Raw genomic sequence first — 21110 nt, forward strand, 5'->3', positions numbered from 1 at the left:
CCAAACTCCAGGCTCTAAAACGATTTAAGAGCCGAAGCGAGGAAGCCGTTCAAGACTCGCACCTTAGTGTATCCTTGTAAGGGCCGTGGAGACGCGGGGAAGCAGCCGAGGGCCGCCCGGCACCGCAGCACATCCCGCCCGTGCGGCCCCGGAGGGCGGGCGGCCGCCATCAGCTCCCGCGGTCCCGCCCCCCGCCCGCAGAGCCCGGCCGGGATGGCGGCGGCGCGGGGCCGGGTGCTCTGTCTCTTCGACGTGGACGGGACCCTGACGCCGGCCCGGCAGGTAGCGAGGCGCGGGGGCGCGGGGCTCTGGGGGGCGAGGCCGGCGAGGCGGAGCTCGTCCCGCCGGCTGCGGCCTCACCCGCTGCTTCCCCGCCAGAAAATCGAGCCGGAGGTGGACGCGTTCCTGCGGGAGCTGCGGGAGAGGGTGCATATCGGCGTGGTGGGAGGCTCCGACTATGCCAAGATAGCCGAGCAGCTGGGGGAAGGGGACGAAGGTGAGCGCGGCGGACAAGGTTTCCCGGGGATCACCTGTGCCCTAAATCCAACCCTAAGGCTGTCCTTGGGGTGGCTGGCTGTGCCCAGGCGGGAGCTGCTGCTTGGCTCCCTCTCCCCGTGTTAGGAGGGCGGGCAGGGATGCTCCAATCCGTGCTGCCGGCTCCAGTGTCAGTTTTGTACGAGCTACCTCAGAGCTCTGACAGCTTCACGCCTCACAGGCAATTTTCGCCTCCTTGCTGCTCCGTGGTGGGGTCCCCGCGGGTTCCTCGTCACGTTCCAATGGGAGCATGGGGTAGAGTAAGGAGTGGGAGGGCAAGGGGGCAGCGCCTGCCTCCCCCACCGTGTTCTCCTTCTCCGGCACGGATGACAAGCGCCACTGAGCTCCAAGCTCTGCCTCCCACTTCGTTAGTGGAGGGAGGCCGAGAAATTCCCGGCTGAGGCTGATTGCTGAGTCGCCAGTGCTGCGTGTCTCGGTCGCAGGGGGGGCTGGAGTCAGATAACCAGCAACAACAGCAACCCAGCAGCCTGGCAGTGGGTGCTGCACAGCAGAGAGCAGAGTAGCACGTATGTAGTTGAAAGCCAAATATTTGTGAGCCTTTATCTTCGTCCTGCAACTGATTCAGCCCGTGACCTCAGTCAGGTCATTCCCCCCTGCATGCGTCACCTCCCCACCCGTGAGCAGAAGATAATCTCCTCATCCACTTTGCGGAAAGCAATGAGCATAGGATGGTCCTTTGCAGAGCACAGGAGTTGTGGAAAGCACAGTACTAAGAAAGCAAGAAGATGGCTCACTCAGTCCTGATCCCAGTCCTTTTTTCCCCTTTTCCCTGGCAGTAGTAATGTTTCCTCTTTTTTTTTTTCCCCTCTTAGTTATTGATAAGTTTGACTACGTCTTCGCGGAGAACGGCACAGTGCAATACAAGAATGGGCAGCTGGTCTCCAAACAGGTAAGTCCCGCTGCCTTTGCAGCCGTGGCTCTCCTGCCCTGTGCACCACGGCGAGCAGCGCCTGCCCTGCCAAGGTAGATGGGCAGCTTCTTCTCCCCAGCTGATACCTCTTCCAGGTGGGCTTCATGAGAAGTCAAGAATCGTCACTTGTCCTTCTCTTTCTGCAGGCCATTCAGGACCACTTGGGGGAGGAGCTGCTGCAGGATCTGATCAACTTCTGTCTCAACTACATGGCACTTCTGAAGCTGCCCAAGAAACGGTAACGGCTCAAGCATATACAAGTGGAAGTCATGACACTGATTTCTATGGAGTTGAGCTCCATATCTCTCCTAAAAAGAGCTGATCTACAGAGCTTGTCTTGCTCCAGGTTTTATCGTAGTATCTAGAGGCACTGTGTAGGATCACTTTCTCCCTGAGCTGGGCACCTTGGGCAAATAATGGAGTGTGTTTGTTCTCGAGAGTCTGCACTGTGTTTTAGCATAATGCCTGCTCTCTTGCCGCTTGAATTTTCCTCTCTGGTAAGCAGGGTGCAGCCACTGTGTGTATCTCATTTAGGACAATGGTACCAGCTTGTTAGGGCATCAGGCATCACTGGTAGTATATGTTCCCAACCATGCAAACAATGGATCTTAAGATGGGAAGTCCAGCCCCTGAACACAGGTTTTCACACTGTTTCTAACCCAGTGTTGCTGGCTGGCCCTGCTCTGCTCCCTGCCCTGTGTTACTCTCTGCTCTTCCCCTTGAGATCCAGCAGCCAGAGGGTGAGCTAGGTTGGTACACCTCTGCTGAAGGAAGACCAGGCCACTACCAGGACAAGAGAGGGTAGTCTTCCATTGGATCAGCTCTCTCTGTCAGCAGAGAGAGAGAGGGAGAGAACTGATGGCATGAAGGTGGAAGGGGGGAGCAGGAGGGTCTTTTTCAGAGGCAGCTTGCAGTTAAACCAGTTGGGTTGCAGGGTCAAACCTCACCTCAGACCACAGTTTCAAAAACACATGATCCACCCAGGGCTTTTGGGAGCAGCAGCTCTGCCCTTCCCTTGCCATGGCTGATTTTTTTCTGCTTTCACCCTGTGTTTGTACAGTGAACACAAGAAGGTGAAATTAGTCTGGTAGAAGTTGCTAAACTGTGATTCGGATTAGTTGTTTTATATGAGTCACCATGTGGCAGTACAGTGAAAGGGGCTAGGGTGGCTCCTTGCAACAGGATTGCTGGCAGAACAGGCCCCCGAAAGCACGGGCTGGGACTCAGAACCCTCAAGGCTGTTTGGTTGCCTCATTGCTGCCTGGTTACCCAACAGCCTTGGTGGAGTTTCAGCTCACAGTTGCTCTGTGGATTTAACCTTATGGGATTTCTAGCAAAGCAAGGGCTTTAACCCACATCTCCTCAGTGCTGGCCTGGGGTGTGAGCCACCAAACCCACGGTGACGCCGAGATGCTGCAGGCATGGCTGCCTGTGTGTGCATTCCATGATATTCCTCACTGTGTTCCTCTCCCCCAGAGAGGAGGGGGAGAGCTTTTCCTCCAGACTCAGGGTGGTAAGCACTTTCTCACAGAAAAAGAGGAGGCAGGGCTGGGAGGGACAATAAGCTCAGGGGTCCTCAGCTGGACACAGGAGGGGATCTCCCTCTCCAGCACAAGAATTTCAATCTAGTTTCACACTGGCAGGGCGGACATCCCCTGTTGTTTCTGCCCCACCAGTGCTAGTATAGCTGTCTGACCCCTCGATAAGCAAACAGAAGTAGCTGGGTTTATACCAGAGACAAAAGAAGGGAGCAGTTTTCTGCCAGCTCAGTGCTTTCAACCACCCCACCGAGGAAGCGACTGAGAAATGACCCCAGCACAAGGTGAGGGTGGCAAGCAGGAACTGGATCCTGTCTGTGCAGGCTTAGATAAGAGCTGCAGTCAAAGGTGCAGGGGTCAGGAGGGAGATAAAAAGACCCTGATTTGTGTCGCTTGAGGAGGCCCTGATTGCTCCTCAGCCTGCTGCCAGAGTTACACTGACCTGGGCCATCCCACTGCCCCAAGGTACTGCCAGCTTCACCCAGCCCACACAGCATTTCTTAAGAGCCTCATGGGGTAGAGGTGCCACAGCCTCATCAGGCAGCTGGTCCAGGCCAAGCAATAGCTGTCCTTGCAGTTATCACAACATTAAAAAATGTTATCTGTCATCTCCCCTAAGCTCATTGCTTCCAGCCTATGCCCAGGGCACAGAAGGACTGTTTATTTCTCTTTTCTCACCGTCTCTTTTTATAAAACTTTGAGCTCCCTGGGACCTTAAGCAGTTGTTGGCGCCTGATCTGTGCCTGTTGTGAAGCACTCAGGAGTGGGCATGGCTTCTCTCCTCCTGCATGTTCTTGCAGAGCCTCACTAAGCAGCCATTCTCCTGGAAAGGTTGTTTTTCTCTCCCTGCCCCAGTAACCTTGTGCCTTTGCCCACCCACAGAGGGACCTTCATTGAGTTTCGCAATGGAATGTTGAACATCTCCCCCATTGGTCGGAGCTGCACCCCAGAGGAGCGAATCGAGTTCTCGGAGCTGGACAAGGTACAAGGGCCAGACCTGGGCTCAGCCTCCCCTTGGCTGGTTTTGCATGACCCCAGATCTCAGGTCTTGCATCCTCCCCCACCTTCCCAAGGAGAAGGGAGGTTCCACTTCAAGCTGTGCATATGCCACAATGGGGAGATAGGACTGGGAGCCAGGAAACCCAAGGGAAGATACAGATGGATGGAAGAAACTTGATTTCTTTAGGGACTGCCAATGCAAGGGAGTGGCCAACAGGATTCCCTGTGCTGTGGGAGAGCCCCAGGGACAGAGGCAGTTATTTAACAGCGTGTTTCCTCATTTACAGTATCCAAAGATGGCCCAGCAGCTGTATTCTCTCTCCTACTTCCCCAGCCCAAACAGAGCTGGAACTAATGGGCTTTCCAAATTGGGAGGGCCGTGGCAGATCTGCTGGGCAGATCTCTAGAGGAATTGGCCCATGCTCATACCAGTTTCTGCCTGGGGAAGCTTTCTTGGGGTTGAAGGACCAGCTGGTCTTTGCAAGACTTTTTAAGCAAAACTGGAGGCTTTGGGTTATGAACTGGGCTGTGGGAAGCTGAAGCAGTTGCATTTCATTGCCAAGGAAGATCTGGGATCTGCTCCTCCCAGTGGAGTGAGCTGGTGGCCTGTTTGAACACTGGACAGGACTGGTGGAACCTGGCTAAATGGCATGGCACTGGGGCCCAGTGCAGGTGGGGAGAGAGCAGAGTTGCCCAGCAGACAGTTTATGGTGGTTTCTGGGAGATTGTCAACATCTAATTATTCCAGCCTGCTTTTCTTCCCTTTCCTCCTTATCCTCCACAGAAAGAGCGGATACGAGAGAAGTTTGTGGCAGCCCTGCAGAGGGAATTTGCTGGCAAGGGCCTGCGTTTCTCTCGAGGTGAGCAGGGAGGGCTTCCTTGGCTTTGCCTTTATCATGTTTCCCATAAAATTCTGTTAAAGGGAGCAGGAATCCCAACTGTTCCCTCTGAGTGTCTGGAAACCCTGGGAAGAGCAGAAGGAGATTTTAGTCCTGGAGAGCTGCCACAGGGGAGTCACATTTGCATCCATGACGTCTGCATCCACGCAGAGAGTAAGCCATCCTGCAGACTTCCCTCCCTGGGAATCTGCCAGACAGACAGGTTTCCATCCTGTGACATTATCCCTGCCTTAATCTCAGCTGGTGGAGTCCACTGCTGCCCAATAGATCTGTTCTGGCTCAAACAGCAGCAGCAGAGCAGCCAGCAGAGCCCCAGGCACATGCACTCTTCTCTAGGAATAAGACAGGAAACTAATGCATGTCTTGGCTCTGGGGTTTTCTTGGGACAGTTAGCTTCAAGGGAAACATCTTTCTTCCTGGAAGGAGATCTGACAAGCAGGGAGATTGCAGCTCCCTGCCGTGGGCTTTTGTAGGGCTGCTTCCTGGGATGGTTCTGACAGCCAGATTACCAGAGGTACAGAGCTGAAGGAGGGGCTTGAGCAATCCTGGGTGTCTGGCCAGGATACTGAGAAAAATGTGAGGGTGTGTAAATTGTGGGGGTGATGCTGGAAGAGGATCCTCTTCAGGGGTGTGCAATAAGAAGGTTCCATGTGGCAGCCCAGCCAAAGGGCAAGGGGGTGGTGAGGCTGAGGCAGTGGGTGACACCCCAGACCCTCTGATCCTCCAAGAGCTTTTCTCTCAGAGCCTTCGCTTGCCTTCAGCATCCTGCCAGAGGCATCCTGTGCTGCCCGCAGCACCGGCATGCACTATTTGTCAGAGCAGAGAAAGACAAGGTCCCTGCTGCTGTGTGCCCCCAGGCACAGGGTGTGAGAGCTGGACAATGGGCCTTTCTCCTCGGGCTTTGGGAAGCTGCCACAAAGAGCCCAGGCCTGTTGTATAAAAACATGAAGGGGAGCTGTGGGCCCCCTGCTCCTCCACAAAGAAAATGTGGAGTATCTCAGGTCAGGCATCTAAAAAAAGGGCATGCAGAAACTTAACTCTTCTGCCAGGCTGGCTCTATGTGCCTTCTGGCTGGAGGATTAGAGGCCCAGAGGTGGTGGGAGGTCTCCCTGCAGACCCCTAGGTACCTGCTTTACCTAGGGGAGTAACAGTGCTGGCTGGTTCACACCACCTTGATACCCTTCGATTTCTTACCTGCTCCAGCTGACATCAGGAGCCCCTTCCTGCTGCCCAGCTCTGTTTCAGGGGCTAGAATGCAGTGAAAAGCAGTGGTTTTTACAGGTAAATTACTTTGGATGCAAAAAAAAGAGGATGTCACCAAGTTTAGCTCCTGCTCTGATGCTGGACCTGCTGCAAGCCTCCATAGCTTGCAGCAGGAGCTCATAGGGCACTTACTCCTATCCTTATCACAGCGCCTGTCCAGTTTCTCAGCTGCAAGGTGGACATATAGGCTCCATCCCCATCTTCTCAGGCTCTAAGGAGGCTTGATTCAGGATCCCCAAACCAACAGGGACACTCCAAACAGCTGGGAAGGGGAGGTGCATGTCATCAGGAGTTTGAGCAACCTGGGGTGTCAGTGCCTCTTCTTCAGCAGGAGCTGACCCTGTGATTGTCTGTCTACTCACTCTCTTCCTTAGAGAGGTAGATTTATCATTTAAGAAGGAGTGTGTGAAACTCCAGGATTTCTCATGGATACTCCAGTAGGTTGCCTGGAGAAGACAAGCTGACTGGCAGGAGGTCACATATACCAGCTCAAATCCCTGTACCTCTGGCTCTGACTGAGACCTAAGCATACATATGCCCTAAGTTGCAGGCTTTATTTTGGGAAGAGCATGTCTCCTGTCTTGGTGCTGGGACAAGGGTCTCTCTGCAGCTGTGGACACAGTGTGGCACTTGAGAGGATGCAGAAGGTGCTGCTTCTAAGCACCCCCAAAAATCAGCAAAGTACTGGGGTAAGCCCTGCTTGGTGTAAGAGCAAAGGCTGGGAAGTTTGTTAACCCTTGGTTGCTGTGGGTGTCCATGCCCATATATGCATGTTCTCTGAGAAAGCTCCCTTGCCACTGTATGTTGGTCACATGTGACTCGGTGCCTCTCCAGATGTCGGCAACTCTTCACTAAACTCCTGCGTCAAGAGGTCACAGGTCAGGGTCGTGCCCTGATTATGTCAGCGGGTTGGTGGTACCTCCATGGCAAGGTCCTTGATAAGTGTGCAGAGACAGCATGCAGGAGACCCCAGTCCCTGCACAGTTAAGGAGCACAAGAAGAGTGGTTTTAGAAGGGCCAGTGATGTCTAGGAGGAGCCTAGGAGAGAGTTTGGTGCTGGTCTCCAAGGTCATTGTCTCCTGTTGGGACACAGAACCTGCTGGTAGTATCTGCAAGGCATGACCCAAAATCTACCCCCAAAAGATGCCTTTTGTGGGAAGAACCCTCTGGTTCGTGCTTGCCTGCAGGGAAGCTGTGCTAATGTCACTCCAGCCATGTTGATGTCACTGCAGCCTGATGCCATAAGAACAGCCTCTGCCACTATCCTAGCCATGTGCCAAGAGGAGCACCAAGGCAGAGCTGGTGTTTGTGGCTGCTGTTTGGGGTGGGGGCTCTCCCCAGACATCCAGCTCCCAGCAACGTTGCCTGATGCCCTCTCTTCTCCTGGCAGGTGGCATGATCAGCTTTGATGTCTTCCCAGAGGGCTGGGACAAGCGCTACTGCCTCAATGTGCTCGACGATGAGAGATTTGATACCATCCACTTCTTTGGGAACGAGACAACCCCCGTGAGTACGCCCCACTCTCCCCACACATGGCTGCTTTCTCTCCTGCTGCTCCATCATGGGTCCCATGGTCCCACTGGTGCCAACATAGACCTTTAGTGGTGTGAGGGGGGAAGATGCTGCCCTGTCCTGTGAGTTTGCGATGCTCTCGTGATGGCTCTCCTGGCTTGTGTGGAAATCACCTTGGATTCACTATGCTAGGAAGCAGGTCCACTTCAGCATTGCTTCCCTTGCCCCAGCACCCTCGGGAGGGCAGCAGCTACTGCTGTGGCCTGCATGACCCTGAACACAAGCCTCCAGCACTTAGGAGAGGACTCCTCAACAGCAGGATTAACTTCCCTTTTCTGTTAGAGCAGTGGAGGATGATGCTTCCTTACTGCTGTAGATCAGCTTGGTAATCCACTCAGCCCTTCCCAGATTCTGGCAGCCCCTGCTCCCCAAATGTGCCCATCCCACCTTCCGCTAACCCCTCCACAGGCAGGGCAGGGGTTAACCCAGGCTTCTGGACTTTGCTGATCTGAGACCTTCCCCATCTTTTCTATGCTCTTCCCCTGGCACTGAAAAGGGAGACAAGAGGGAGGAAGCAGAGCTCCCAGCCCAGCCTCTTCTGCCCCTATGGGCCAGCAAAGCCCTGCCAGCCCCTGCCCACCAAGTCCCTGCCTGCCCAGCCTCTGGCTCCCAGCCCAGCTTCCCATGGGACAGAGCAAAATGTGGATTCATGGATGAGGTTGTTCTGGCAAGACCCTGCTAATGCTGTCGCTATTTTCTATTCCCCTGCAGGGAGGGAACGATTATGAAATCTATGATGATCCCCGCACTGTAGGACACAGTGTCCAATCCCCCCAGGACACAGTCCAGCGATGCCGTGAAATCTTCTTTCCAGAACGAGCAAATGAGTGCTGACTGCCCGGTCCCTGCAGCCCTGCCCCAGTCCCACTCTCTCCCCGCACCTGGAGAATGGAAAAGCACCTTCATTTGAGGAATCTGCTCAGGGTAGACCAAAAAAACACTTGACAGAGCTGGTCAGGATGTAACATGTGAGTGTGGGTGGGTGGCAGGAGGGAGGGCCTTGGCTGAGCAGGCCCTCAGTGCTCCCCATGTATGGCTGGGGATCACCAGACCCTACTTGCCTCCAGAGAAACTTCTCTCTTGACACTTCAGCTGTGGTGGGCAGTAATGCAGATGCTTTTGTGGTCAGAAAGCATTTGAAAGAGCTAAAGAGCGAGTGTGTTTCCGTCCTGCACTCCCTCTCCTCTCCTCTCCTTTTCCACGCACTTTCTCGTAATACTTGTGCATGAGGGAACACGTGGCTCACGTTCCTCTCCCCCTTGCACCTTGGCCAGAGAGGCTGGGGCTGCTGGGGCTCACAAGGCATTCACCAGAACTGCTCTGAGGCAGGAGGCCAGGAAGGCTGTTTGCTCCAAGCCTGTGGTAGGATAGAGTAGCTGAGATCCCAGCTTGTTGCACTGTTGTGCTTCCTAATGGAGAGGTCCCTGTGTCCTTCCCATCAGTGCCACAGTGTGCCAGTCCCTCCCTGCAGATGACCTGGGAACAATAGCTTTAACATGGCTGGGCTGCTGCTCTGAGCTTCGCTTGGGTGCATAAAGAAACCAATTCTTCTCTTTAGCTTACAAAAACCACCTAGGGTTTATTTTCTATATTATTCCCTATTTTCAAGTCAGACCTTGCATGGCACAGCTGGAGAATCCTGGCACTTCATGCTATGGAACAGTTTGGGGTAGAAGGATTTCCAGTGGTCTTCCCACTAATGTATCCACTGGGCATCACAGAATCACAGAATTGTTAGGGTTGCAAGGGTCCTCTGGAAATCATCAAGTCCAACCCTCCTGCCAAAGCAGGGTCACCTTGAGCAGGTGACAGGAATGTGTCCAGGTGGGTTTTGAATGCCTTCAGAAAGGGAGACTCCCCAGTCTCCCCAAGCAGCCTGTTCCAGTGCTCTGCCACCCTCAGTGTAAAGAAGCTCTTCCTCGTGTTGAAGTGGAGCCTCGTGTTTTAGTTTATGGCCATTGCTCATCATCCTGTCGGTGGGCACCATCAAAGAGAATCTGGCACCATCCTCTTGGCATCTGCCTTTGAGATGTTTATATTTATTAATGAGATCCTCTTGCAGTCTTCTCTTCTCTGGACTTAACAGGCCCAGCTCCCACAGTCCTCATAAGAGAAATGTGTCCTTATAAAACCTTACCCATGGCAGTCATAACAGACCAAGTCCCCTTCCCTCCCCAGTGCTCAGCTTTCCATCCTGCTGCCAGAGGCATTTTAAGCAGGGGTCAACAGCGGTTGACCTGAAACAGCTGGTTCATAGAGCTACTGGAGGCACCTGCTCAGCAGTGCCCTCCAAACTTGGTCTTCCTCCCATCTCATCCCACACACCCAGTTTACAAGCTCATATTTAGGGAGACAGGATGTCCAGTGCAATTGTCATATGTCCTGTTCCTCTCCTTCAGCCGTTGACCTTCTCCCTCACATTGTCCTCACAAGTTGCATTGTGGTGTGTGGCCACAATGGTGACACTTGTTACAACTTGGTGCTCAAAAGGAGCTCAGGGATCCCCTGCATGGAGATGGTCTGCTTGTAGCTCCCCAAGGTACACAGATCTGGTGTTTGTGGACTTGGAGAATGTTGGAGGTTTCTGCAAACCCTCCCTCATTGTTCCCCAGGAACCTTTCTTACCCCATCCCTGCTGGTTATGGCACTGCCCCATCTCTTGGTCCTGTTTTCTCTCCCCTGTTCCTAGTTTCCTCATCATTGCTCTCCATTTTCCACTGGCAGCTGGACTACAGAGAGGAGTTTCTCAGCTGGCTACTGCCACCTAGGCAAGGCACCACCATTCTCCTCAGGCGAGAGACACGGGTGCTTTTAGACCCAGGGCACAGCTCCCACATTGCCATGGGCAGAGTCCCTGGTGGCCCTTGGCACTGCTGCCTGGCCACAGGAGCAGGGATACTGCATGACCAGTGCTGGTGAAGTGCTGTTTCCTTCACCTGTCTGCACCTCCTTACTACAACACATCAGATCTCTGATGCAGCACATTTGCATGAGCACAGCAGTCTGCCCAGCATCCAGAAATCCTCAGCAAATCCACGAATTCCTCTTTCTACCCAGGGAAGATTCTTGTGTGGGAGAAGAGGACCTGTTGGAGAAGCTTGTATGCAGGATACCCTTTTCAAAGGTCACGTGTTTTGACCCTCCACTGCAACCTTCATGGAGGAATTGTATTTTGTGATTCCTTCCTCTCTGTTTCACTGTGGATCAGGTTATGTGTGAGTCTTGGGAAGTTTATTTTTCCTGTGAGTCTATTCATAGCCAGCAGGACCTCTAGTGAGCTTGGTGATGAGTGAAGAGCAGTGTCTGGCCCTGACAGTGTGGGGCACTGGTGGCCTTGAGGGCTGAGGTGACTTGCACCTTTGAAGTGAAAGGCATTTCCTGCCTGTCCCTGAGACCCCTTTGCTATGATGCTCCTCTCATGGTGGGTGCCCTCAGCATAAGTGGGGGTTTCTCCCAGCAATGTGAGCAAGCAGACGTGGCAGGCCCCACGCCTGGGACTGTCTTGGTGCATGGATCCATATCTGTGTGAGATGGGCAGCTCCTGTCTGGCTGATGACAACTGTTATATGAGAAATATATTTAAATACATAGATATGTATATTTAAAAATTTAAATCAATCCTAGTAAAGCCACAACACTCAGCACCTGGAGGCAGTGTGTGCTTTGTGCTAGGCTGTGCTGTGTGAAAGGCAGCCAGACAACATGCAAGACACTCTTCAAAGTCACCTCAGCAATGGGGGGCCAGCCCCACTCCTGGTCACCCCTCAGAGTGAGCAGCAGCTTCCTGTCCCAGGCCCACAGTGTGGACCATCTCCAGCCCCCTCTGGGACATACTGTGGGTGAGTCCTTTCTGATGTCTGGATAAACTCCTGGATGCTCCAGGCACTTTATCTGAGAGAGTCACTGTGACACATGCACACAGGACAAAGAGCCAGGATGGGCAGGCCTCATGGGAAAGTCACTTTTAATGGTTTATTGCCAATGTTACAAAGGTTGACACATGGTCAGACAGGCGGGAACCACACCAGAGTTGTAAAAACACCAACAAGTCTAGGGTTTTAGTTTATTTAAAAAGAAAAAAAAAAAAAAAATCCGGCAGTTTGCCTTGGCCAAGCTGACTGCATGTCCTGGGGATGCCTGGAGCCTGAGCCAGAGTTGCCACAGCCTCTGGGAGAGCCAGGTTTTGGGCTGGCAGTGAGGTGGGCTAGAGGGTCCTGGGGTAATCCACAGCAGCATGGATGGTCCTTGAAAATCCACAGAGCCCAGCTGTCCTGCATGGCACCAGCTTTGCTCTGCTCCTTTCCCCACTTAGCCCTGTCGCCAGCAGAGGCAGCAAAAAAGGTGGCAAACACCCCTCTCCATCCATGCTGAGCACCAGCAGTGCCAGCAGCTCCTGCTGCTGCCTATCCCCTTCTGCCCTGCTCAGGGGGACCTGGTGGCACCCTACTGTCCCCAGCCCTGCTTTGAATGCCTTAAGATGCTGGTAATTCCTGGAGCATGAGCACTGTTTCCCTGGGGTGAGCTCAAGAGCAGCCCAGTGCGTGTTGTCCCTGTCCCAGTGCCCTCTTCCCTGTCACTCCCTGGGGCTGTGGGAGCCCACCTGGCCAGGGTATGGCAAAAAAGACAAAAAACCAAAGTTTGTGCTTTGTATACAAGACCCTGCCTACACTGAGGGGCTGGGGAGGAGGTGGCTGTGCTTGCCCCATGACTGAGGCTGCTCAGACCCCTCAGCCCCTCACCACCCCAGCAAGCTACAGACATGCGCACACACACACACACACACACACACACACTCTCTCTCACGCACGCACACGCACACGCGTGGGAAGGGGGTCCCCAGGGGGCCGGGGGACAAGGGAAGGAGGAGAAAGTGTCTGCCTCCCCAAAACCATGTCAGCACTGAGCCAAGAAAAGTGCATTACTGCCCGGCAGCAGCGGGGAGCACAGCGGTGCCAAGTGCCCCATGCCCCATGCCCAGGTGCAGCCCCTCAGGCACAGCACCGAGTGCCCCGGGTGACCTGCCAGCACCTGTCTGCCTCTTAAAACCAATTTTTTTCTTTCTGTAAACCAGTCACCTCCCTGTGGCACTGCTGACCTGAGATCTTGTGATGGAGGGATGTGGCTCAGGTGGGTGCTGTGAGCTGCCAGCAATGGGGATGGGTCTCATCCACCCAGACCCCGCACAGTGATATGCCACCCCACACCACCCTGTTTTGTCCCTGCACCAGAGCATGTCCCACTGCTGCTGTCCCACTGTGGACTGAGTGGGGTGCCCATCTTGCCAGAGTGGAGTTCAGGAGGGTGAGCTGAGCCACCCAGCCTCTCCCCACCCGCTCCTGCTCTCAGCACCTGCTTCAGCCCAGTAGAGCTGGAGGGCTGGGGCATAGGACTGGTTTCTCTATTCCCTATGGCCTCCGGAGCAGGGAATGGAACACGGGGCTCGGTGCTGCCCCTGGAGCTGGGGGACAGTCAAGGAGGAATCTGCTTCCCCTGTCCCCCTCGACAGACACTTACAAACACACACAGACAAAGGAAACCGTAACCTTATAAAAGACACTGAACGCAAACGCCTGCATGTTTGGGGGCAGCCCCGGCCCCGCCGCCGCCTCGGCTCCCCCCACACCCCTTGTGAGCAGCTGGGCAGGCTTGCTCCATGGGGCTGAGTGGCTGGCGGCCTCGCTGGGTGCCTAGGAGCCGATGATCTGGCCAGACCACGTCTCATGCTTCGTGTGGGGCGCCAGGTTGGTGAGGACCACCTCCACTGCCTGGAACTTCTGGTTCTTGGGAGGAATGGGGCAGACCTTGTACGTCACCTCATCCCCCTCCACTGGGACATACTCTCCCTCGATGCTGCAGGAGAGGAAAGGAGAGGTGGTGGTGATGCTGGTGCAGCCAAGAGATGGACCCCTGCCCCGGACCCCCCAGAATGAAGGAGGGTACCTGACCCACCAACTGTGCCTTGGAAAATAAAACCCAATGATGATGGAGGGTACGGGACAAGCAGAGACCCATGTCCACCCCATGGAGACCCCAGCCCAAAAGTCTCCAGCTCCATGCTGATGGCATGGCTTCCCTGGGGTCTTCCAGCACTGCACAGCCCTGGAACTTACTCAGACACATGCACGAAAATGTCCTCAGTGCCATTCTCTGGGGTGATAAACCCATGGCCCTGGGAGCGAGAGAACTGCTTGCAGACGCCCTTGAAGATGGGGCCAGCAGAGGCACGCGCTGTCCTACAGGAGGAAAGAGAAGATTTTTCACTGGTGGCACTTGCCCAGGTGGAGGTACAGGGAAAGATTTTTGCTATGACCATGATTGTTCCAGGCCAAGCGCATGGCAGCCACCCACAGCACTCTGGGCAGGGGTGTGCAGAGATGCTGGGCACCGCGGTGGCAAAATGCACCAGGTGCAAAGGGTTCTGCAGGCACTGCAGGTGACCACGGCTCAACTGGACATTCCCAAACCCGCCAGGTACTTACGCCGAGTAGGTCCTGGTCCTCTTGGTGGGGAGAGGGCTGGGCAGGTCCCGTAGCAGGAGGTTGCCCCGCTCCCAGATGCGGCTGCCCTCCCGCTGGAAGGGGAAGGTGGGCCACACTGGCGACTTGGGGGAGTGCAGGGGTGGCACTGCTGGCGGGGCGCTGGGGTCCGATGACATGGTGGGGTCGGTGGACTCCTCCATTTTGGGATCGGGTGGGTGGGCAGCTGGAGAAAGGATGCCCAGGCGTGTGGGCCTACTGCTGGTGACCTGGGGAGCAAAAGGGGCTGGGGGTTACAGGACCTTCTGTGAGGCTTTTGGCACAATTTACTGTCAGGAATTGTCCCTCGGCTCCCAGCCATTTGTGGGAGCAGGGAGTTCCCACATGCTGCCAGCCTTCAGCATTGGACACCAACCTCCAGCACTGGGAATTGCCTCAGGAAGCCTTTCCCAGCTTGGAGTCACCTGGGATGTTCTAGAAAATCAATCCCAAGGGGAAAACCTGCTTTGTTCAACCTTTCAATTGTCAGGATAATCCCACATATTAGAGATGAAGTCACTAAAAAGCACACCCTGGAAAAAGAAGCAGTGGAGCATGGGTTGCCACAGGCAGGGACCATTTTGGGAAGGATGCCCATGCAGTGCCAGCATGCCTGGGCCTCCAGTCCCAGACCCTGAGAACTTCCCCCATCCTGAGATTTCTGATTAAAAAAGTGAAGAAAAAAGGCTGAGACAATGGGTCAGTACATCAAGGTCAGGAACCCTGCAGACGGAGCAATCAGAATTGTGGACACTCTTGTCCTTGCTGAAGCACCCCAGCATGAAATTGGAGGGGCTCTGCATTTTTAAGTCTCCCAGATGCTCTGATGTGTGATCAGCACTGCTGCCACTTGCTCAGAAAGGCCTTGCTCTGTTGATTTTTATTCCAATTAGTTGCTGCATCTGACACTGGTGCCTCTGTCCCAGGGAGCCCCACACCAGGGGTTGCTTGAGGGCACCTCTCTTTGGGTGTACTGGGTGGGGGCTCACCCACTTCCATTGCTCCTTAGGCTCAGGAGTTTCCATCACCTGGAGCTGAGAAGCCCAATTTCCCATGTATTCCATCCCCTTCCCCAGCAACCCCATTAGCCCTTTCCACCCCACTGGGGCATGCAGCATCTTTTGGGACAACACCTGCATACACCAGGAAACATAGAGAATATTTAATTTCTTTTCTGACTCACTGTGGCCTTTTGAGACATGAAGGCCCTGGGGGGAAGCGCAAAATGGGGTCACCTCCACTCTGAAATTAGCAGGCACCAAGGACATGAGAAAAGATTTCTAGAGCAGCTGAAGTGTCAAGGAGGGACCAGGCAATTCCTGTTCCCCTCACCCACTTCCACCTGAGGCTGTCACTATGAAAATGGCCTCCTATGGTGCACCTCCTCTGTGCGGCTTTCTCTGGCAGAGGAGGCCTTTCCATCCCCCCACCAGTTTAGGGACAATGGAGGGTATTTAACCTGAATAAGGATGCTTGGTGCAAACTATTAGTATGCTGAAGGAGTTGGTTGGCATCCACAGAGGGCTGGAAAAATGGAAGTTTCCCAGAGGCAAAATTAAAATAAGGGAGTGTGCAGGAGGGGGAGCTTGCAGGGACAAAACAGTGTGCACTGGTGAAGTGGCAACCAAGAATGGGTTTGCCCCAGGTTCACCTGTGGGAGCAGCTAAGGCCCAGGTGCCCTGGAAGACTCCCTGTTTTGGGGGGTGAGTGGTGGTGAAGAATGGGAGCATGCTGGACACTGCTGGGGAGGCAGACAGTCTGTTCCTGAGAGCTGAGGGAGCAGCAGAGGGTGCCCTCCTGGGCTGCTGTTTGCCCCCAGCAGCTGAGCTTGCTCCTTGTGGGAGAACAAGCGAGGTGCAATCCCCCACAGGCACTCTGAGGGCTCTCTGGATGACCCATGGGGATGTTGGAGGGGAGCACTAGTGTAGGGTGGCAGTTCACTGGGATAAACACTGGGACAGGGCACAGCAAGGCTGTAGGATCCCCATCCTTAGTGGATGCACTGTGTGGACACGTCATGGAGCTGCCTGCTCTATCTCCTGCTTGGAGAAGGGCCTGGAGCAGAGATCCCTGTCCTGGAGCCAGGCCGAGGCCATCTCACTCAGCCAGCAGCACTCAGCCCCTCTTCAGCACCTGGATCACGCATCCCAGATTTTTGGTCAGCCTTGGTGCCAGCAGCTGAATTCTTGGCTTTGGCAGTGCTGGTGAAGCTGAGATTGCATAGGAGCTTTGGCACATGGAGGACTCCAGGGCTGCATCCTACCTCCCACTGCATTTAAATCCCTGCTGCAAACAAAGGGACCAAGGAAATGAAACTCAGGGCAAAAGCAGGCTGCAAGAAGAGTGGGGACACAGGCATATCTTCACCAGTGTCTCCTCCCCTCCCAGCCCAAAGGAAGATCAGGGAAAACCTCTGCTGTCCTCCTTCCTTCCCTGCTTTCCACCCCAGCACCCTCTCCCCAGTCATTTCTCCACAATGCAGCCCCAGCAGGGGACAAGGAGGGAGTACCTCGGCACAAGAGGCATTTTCACCGTCTCTTCAATCTCCTGTGGTCACAGTAATCTCTGCCGAGCATGAGAGCATCTCTCCCCACCTCAGGTGTCTCCCGGCTTGTCTGACACCACCCCACGACACTATGTCCACCCCACACACCTATACAGTGCAGGGACGAAATCCGGGTCACTTGAGGAAGAAGCAAGTGGAGAGACTGCAGCAGCTCGGCTCTGCCGCGGGGCATGGCAAACCTTTCCAGAGTAACCACCCTCCACTGCCACTGCTGGACCTCCACCTTGCTCCTCCCTGTCTCCTCTTGGTGGCTTTGCTCCGAGGGTCTCCCAGGGTGACAGTCCTCCAAGCCAAGGAGGCAAGTGGCTGCAAGCCCAGGGCTTCCTGAAAGGATGCTCTTTATAAAAAACACCTCCTTCCCTGTCCATCTTCTCTCCTCCCTCCCCCAAAAAAAATCTCAAAGCCAAACCCCAGAGCCCTCTGGTGACAGGGTCTTCTTCGGCAGCAGAAGCCAGCTTTGCTTTTATATTTTTTGGAGGACAGGCTCCTGAACAAGCGGAGCTGACAGTCAGGAGCCCTTGCAAGCGGAGGCAGGAAACCCAGGCCAATTAAGGCAGACAGGCAGACACATCAGCTTTTATCTCGAGATCCAAGTACCCCATTCATCAGCAGCGACTGAAAGGTCTGCGGTTTATCAAATAAAATCACTGTCTCTCTCCCCTTCTTTAAAGCCAAACACATTGACTTGGGTGCTGGCTGTGACCTTGTTTAACTAAACAGCCTTTCAAGGCCCCCTAGAAGAGGGGGAAGAGCCTTTTGAAGAGGCAGCAGCCTCTGTCTGCCACTCCCCATTCATTAGTGGCAGTGAAAAAAAACCCCTCACGCTCCCTCGCCCGGGCGGGGGAATACATATTTAATTAGCTTAATCGCCCTCGCTGAGCCGGCCCTCCTGTGCGGCGCTCCTTTGTGCTGCTTCCCATCCGCTGGAGCCCCCGGGATGCCCAGCGTGGACTGGCGGATGGGTGGCCGCTTTGCTGGCGGCCCTCACGCTTCGGCTCTGGACGTGACCCTTCGGCTGGCCAGACCGTAGCCTTTATGGGTAGTTCCCTTTCACGGTGCCGCTTCTCTTTGTAAATCCCCAGCTCGGAAGCTGCCTGCCATCACACTCGGCTCTCCCGAGTGCCACTGCTCCCCCCGCCCCAGCCAAGGAGCTGGAGGCTATTTTCCCTCTGCTGCCTTTTGCAGCAATCTCCCGCACGGGCTCTTCCACGCCACTCTCCATCACGTTTTCTCCATCCCTTGTGACTGCCAGTGGCCTCAGTTCGGGAGTCAGGTTTACTACACCTCTAAACCTGCCCCATTAGAAAAAAAAAAAGATCTCTGTATGTCAAAAAGACACCCCATCTCCACAGCCAGCTGCCAGCAGCCATCTCCTCACCCCGTGGAGCGCAGAAAGCAATGCTCTGGCCCGCTGCCATTCTCGGGGAGGCTGATGCCCCCCCAGACTTAGCTTGTCTAGACACAGGCTGAAACAGAGAAGAGCTACACCCCTCCAGACGCATGAGCGTGTCCCCAGAGATCAATGCAAAACGAAAAATCCAATTTTTCGGCTGCTGGGCACATTCACCTGCCGAGGGACCCAACAACAACACGGTGGCCATCAGAGATCCCAGGGGGGCTGCCATGAAGGGCAGGAACCAGCTGGGAAACCACGATGGCTCCAGGCAGGGGTTTCTGCGAGCAGGGCCAGTGCAACGCTGGCTGGGTTATGTTTCTCCATCCTTCCTTCCTCAGAGAAGGCTCACAGCCTTGGTGTCTGGCAGATTTTTATAAATGCTGTCTCTGTCTGATGCTAATGAAAGCCTCCCAGCTCCCCCCTCTCCCGTTTTTGGTCACCAAATCATGTTAAGAGTTAAATATCAAGCAAAGCAATTTTCTCACCTACCCTGCCTATTACATATCCCTTTGATGAGACAAATTACTATAGGAAAAATAAAACTAGGCGGTTTTTGGGCAATGCACACTGACAGCATCCCCTCCCCAGCTAAGCCAATCACACTCCCAACTCCAGAGATTTTTGCTGAGATAGTCTCGCCTACGATACAGCCTGCTTAGCGCTAAAATATGAATGTCACCTTTATGGATTGATTATAAAAAGCTCCCTTAGTCAGTGCTGGGCTGCCCAGTTCTCAGAGAGGCCATGAGGGAATGCAAGCAGGCGGACAAATGCAAAGGAGAAGCAAATGGAGAAACCATCATGGAGGCTTGGTTTACCTTTCAAGCATGTATGCATAATCATCATTCCCAAATAAAAAATGTGTGAGATTTGTTTACTTTCTTGTGATGATTTTTATTTTTTTAATTAGCACAGCATCTTTCAAAGACATGGCACAGACATCTTCGTCTGTGTCCTTCCTTCCTCCTTTGTGGATCTAACTTGCCATCGGCAGGAATAGTGCATCCAGTCCAAAGAAATCCCAATTCCAGCCCCTGTCACTATCAGCCTACTTTAATAAGTCAGATTTTTCACAAATTGCCTCCCGCTCACCCGGCATCCGAGAGCTGGATCCCAGCTGAGCTCAGCCCTCCGTGGCAAAGACCTGGATTATTTGCCCCCAAGCCAAAGCAGACGTGCAACATTGCCGCTGCCACCCCCAGGGGAGTTATTGTTCCTGAGGCTGGTGGGGAATAACCAAACCGGAGGGAAGTCACGCTTCATCCTCGCACCTCTCCACTGTCAAAAGCAAAAAGCAGGTTTCAAAGAAAAACGTGGTCCGTGAAGTTTAATCTCCAGCTACAATAGCCCTGGCGCGCTGCATGGCCATTGTGCCTCCCCTTACTCACCTCCTTAGCAGCGACGGGCTCCCTGGAGCTGCGCTCTGCAGAGCATCGGTGCTCGGAGGGGCCGGACGCTCCTCCGCTGCCTTGCGAGGAGCCGCGGTCTCGCCTGCAGCCCGGCTCCGGGGGGCTCTGTGGGCTGGCTCCTGCCGGCTGATGGATCTGCGCTATCTGATGTGCGGATGATGCGCGCCTCCAACACACACGCATCCGCACGCCTTCTCCTGACGTCAGGGCCGGGCCAGGGGGAGCGGGCAGGTGGGAGGGATCAGCCTGGTCATTTCTGAGCTAGCTAGGCTTAAAGGAGAAAGTCTGTATGGGGGGCCGGAGGTGACGAGGGTCGGCCCCGGGGAGCTGCATCGCTCCGGTTGCGCAAAGTGACGCACATCGGTGGCACAGCCGGACGCAGCGGGGCAGCCCCACAGGCTGCAGGGACAGCAGGGTGGGGTGCACTGCAGGCAGGGATGCAGACAGAGTCCCTCACAATGGGTGAAACCTCTCCCCTGTCACCCCCAAGTCTCACTGGTGCCTGCAGCCGCTCTTCCCGCCTGCCCAAGCACCCCTGGGTGCTACAGTCACCACCGGTGCAGTAGGAGAGAACAGGAGGCAGGTGCCGCAAACCCATCTTACTGCCCCATTCCCTCGGGGCTCACAGCCAGCCATCACAAACCCGTGTGCTTTCTACCGGTCTCATTTCTGTCAGTGCACTGTGCCAAAAGATCTTTTCGTTCTGTTTTCCCCTGTGCTTGTGTGACTGTGCTCAGGGGAGCCACCTCTGTGGGCAGAGGCCATGCTCTAAATTGGCCCGAGACTTTCTCAGTCGGGGTGTAGGGCAGTCGGATGAGGGCAGAATCATTTGCTGATTCCATTGGGGAATAGGGAGAGGAGTAATGGGGTTTAAATTACAAAGAGTAAGATTGATGTTAGACATTAGGAAACACTTTCTAACAGAACAGACAGTTAATTACTCAAGTAGATCGCCCAGCCAAGCCTCAGGGTCTCCATCACTGGAGGCTGGTAAGAACAGACTGGGTAGGCATAACTCAAGGGGGATTTAGATGATATCAGCCTCATTTTGGAGAAGAAAGGTAGTCAATACCAGCACTTTACCAAGCAAATCCCTGTAATCCTGGAATAAAATTTACAACAATCCCGAACAACCATGGTGCAGTGTCAGTGCTGCAGGGAGTTGTCATGGGCATCCTGTGACATGGGGTGGCCGCAGGTTGCTTTTGTTTCCTTAAACTCTTTCCTTGATACATTCTAAGTAGCTGAATATGGTGATGCCAAATAGACCTGTTCCAGAAACAACCCTCAGGGCTGCAGGGTGGTGCACAAGTTGTGTGGGAACCATGAGGCATGGCAGAGAGTCAGGAAAGAGGGTTACAACTGCTCCACCTGGTTATATCCATGCATCCCTCCATCCCTCCATCCCTCCATCCCTCCATCCCTCCATCCCTCCATCCATGCCAGTCCTGAGTGTTGATATGGGGCTGTCGCAAGGGCTTTGACAGA

At 54.4% G+C, this 21110-nt stretch overlaps 2 protein-coding genes across 3 annotated transcripts; one reads left to right on the forward strand and one right to left on the reverse strand.

Annotated features, from left to right (window-relative positions):
* The first annotated feature begins 123 nt into the window (after positions 1-123).
* On the forward strand, positions 124-11380 carry PMM1 (phosphomannomutase 1). Its single transcript, XM_002194788.7, has 8 exons — positions 124-282; positions 379-496; positions 1368-1444; positions 1612-1703; positions 3886-3985; positions 4787-4862; positions 7555-7670; positions 8448-11380. The coding sequence occupies exons 1-8, from the start codon at positions 214-216 to the stop codon at positions 8568-8570; spliced, it is 771 nt and encodes a 256-aa protein (XP_002194824.1). The 5' UTR covers positions 124-213; the 3' UTR covers positions 8571-11380.
* A 303-nt stretch (positions 11381-11683) lies between these two features.
* On the reverse strand, positions 11684-19894 carry CSDC2 (cold shock domain containing C2). Of its 2 annotated transcripts, none has more exons than XM_002197334.7 (4): positions 19602-19894; positions 14216-14481; positions 13847-13969; positions 11684-13586 (listed from the first exon to the last, which is right to left on the reverse strand). In XM_002197334.7, exons 1-4 carry the CDS (start codon positions 19803-19805, stop codon positions 13424-13426), a joined length of 756 nt encoding a protein of 251 aa, XP_002197370.6. In that variant the 5' UTR covers positions 19806-19894; the 3' UTR covers positions 11684-13423. The 2 variants fall into 2 exon arrangements, with proteins under 2 accessions (XP_002197370.6, XP_072779457.1); XM_072923356.1 differs by having other exon boundaries at positions 14216-14498; positions 19602-19768.
* Between the last annotated feature and the right edge of the window lie 1216 nt (positions 19895-21110).

Source organism: Taeniopygia guttata, chromosome 1A (genome assembly GCF_048771995.1).
Source record: "Taeniopygia guttata chromosome 1A, bTaeGut7.mat, whole genome shotgun sequence".
Classification (NCBI taxonomy): domain Eukaryota; kingdom Metazoa; phylum Chordata; class Aves; order Passeriformes; family Estrildidae; genus Taeniopygia; species Taeniopygia guttata.

Bases quoted from the DNA above. Each gene is read 5' to 3' on its own strand.
- PMM1 (XM_002194788.7), top strand. From the start codon at position 214: ATGGCGGCGGCGCGGGGCCGGGTGCTCTGTCTCTTCGACGTGGACGGG. The intron at 497-1,367 runs GTGAGCGCGGCG...TTCCCCTCTTAG, and splicing joins GCTGGGGGAAGGGGACGAAG to TTATTGATAAGTTTGACTAC. The intron at 3,986-4,786 runs GTACAAGGGCCA...TATCCTCCACAG, and splicing joins AGTTCTCGGAGCTGGACAAG to AAAGAGCGGATACGAGAGAA.
- CSDC2 (XM_002197334.7), bottom strand. From the start codon at position 19,805: ATGCGTGTGTGTTGGAGGCGCGCATCATCCGCACATCAGATAGCGCAG. The intron at 14,482-19,601 runs GTGAGTAAGGGG...TTTGCTCCCCAG, and splicing joins AGCCCGTCGCTGCTAAGGAG to GTCACCAGCAGTAGGCCCAC. The intron at 13,970-14,215 runs GTAAGTACCTGG...TTCCTCCTGTAG, and splicing joins AGGACCAGGACCTACTCGGC to GACAGCGCGTGCCTCTGCTG.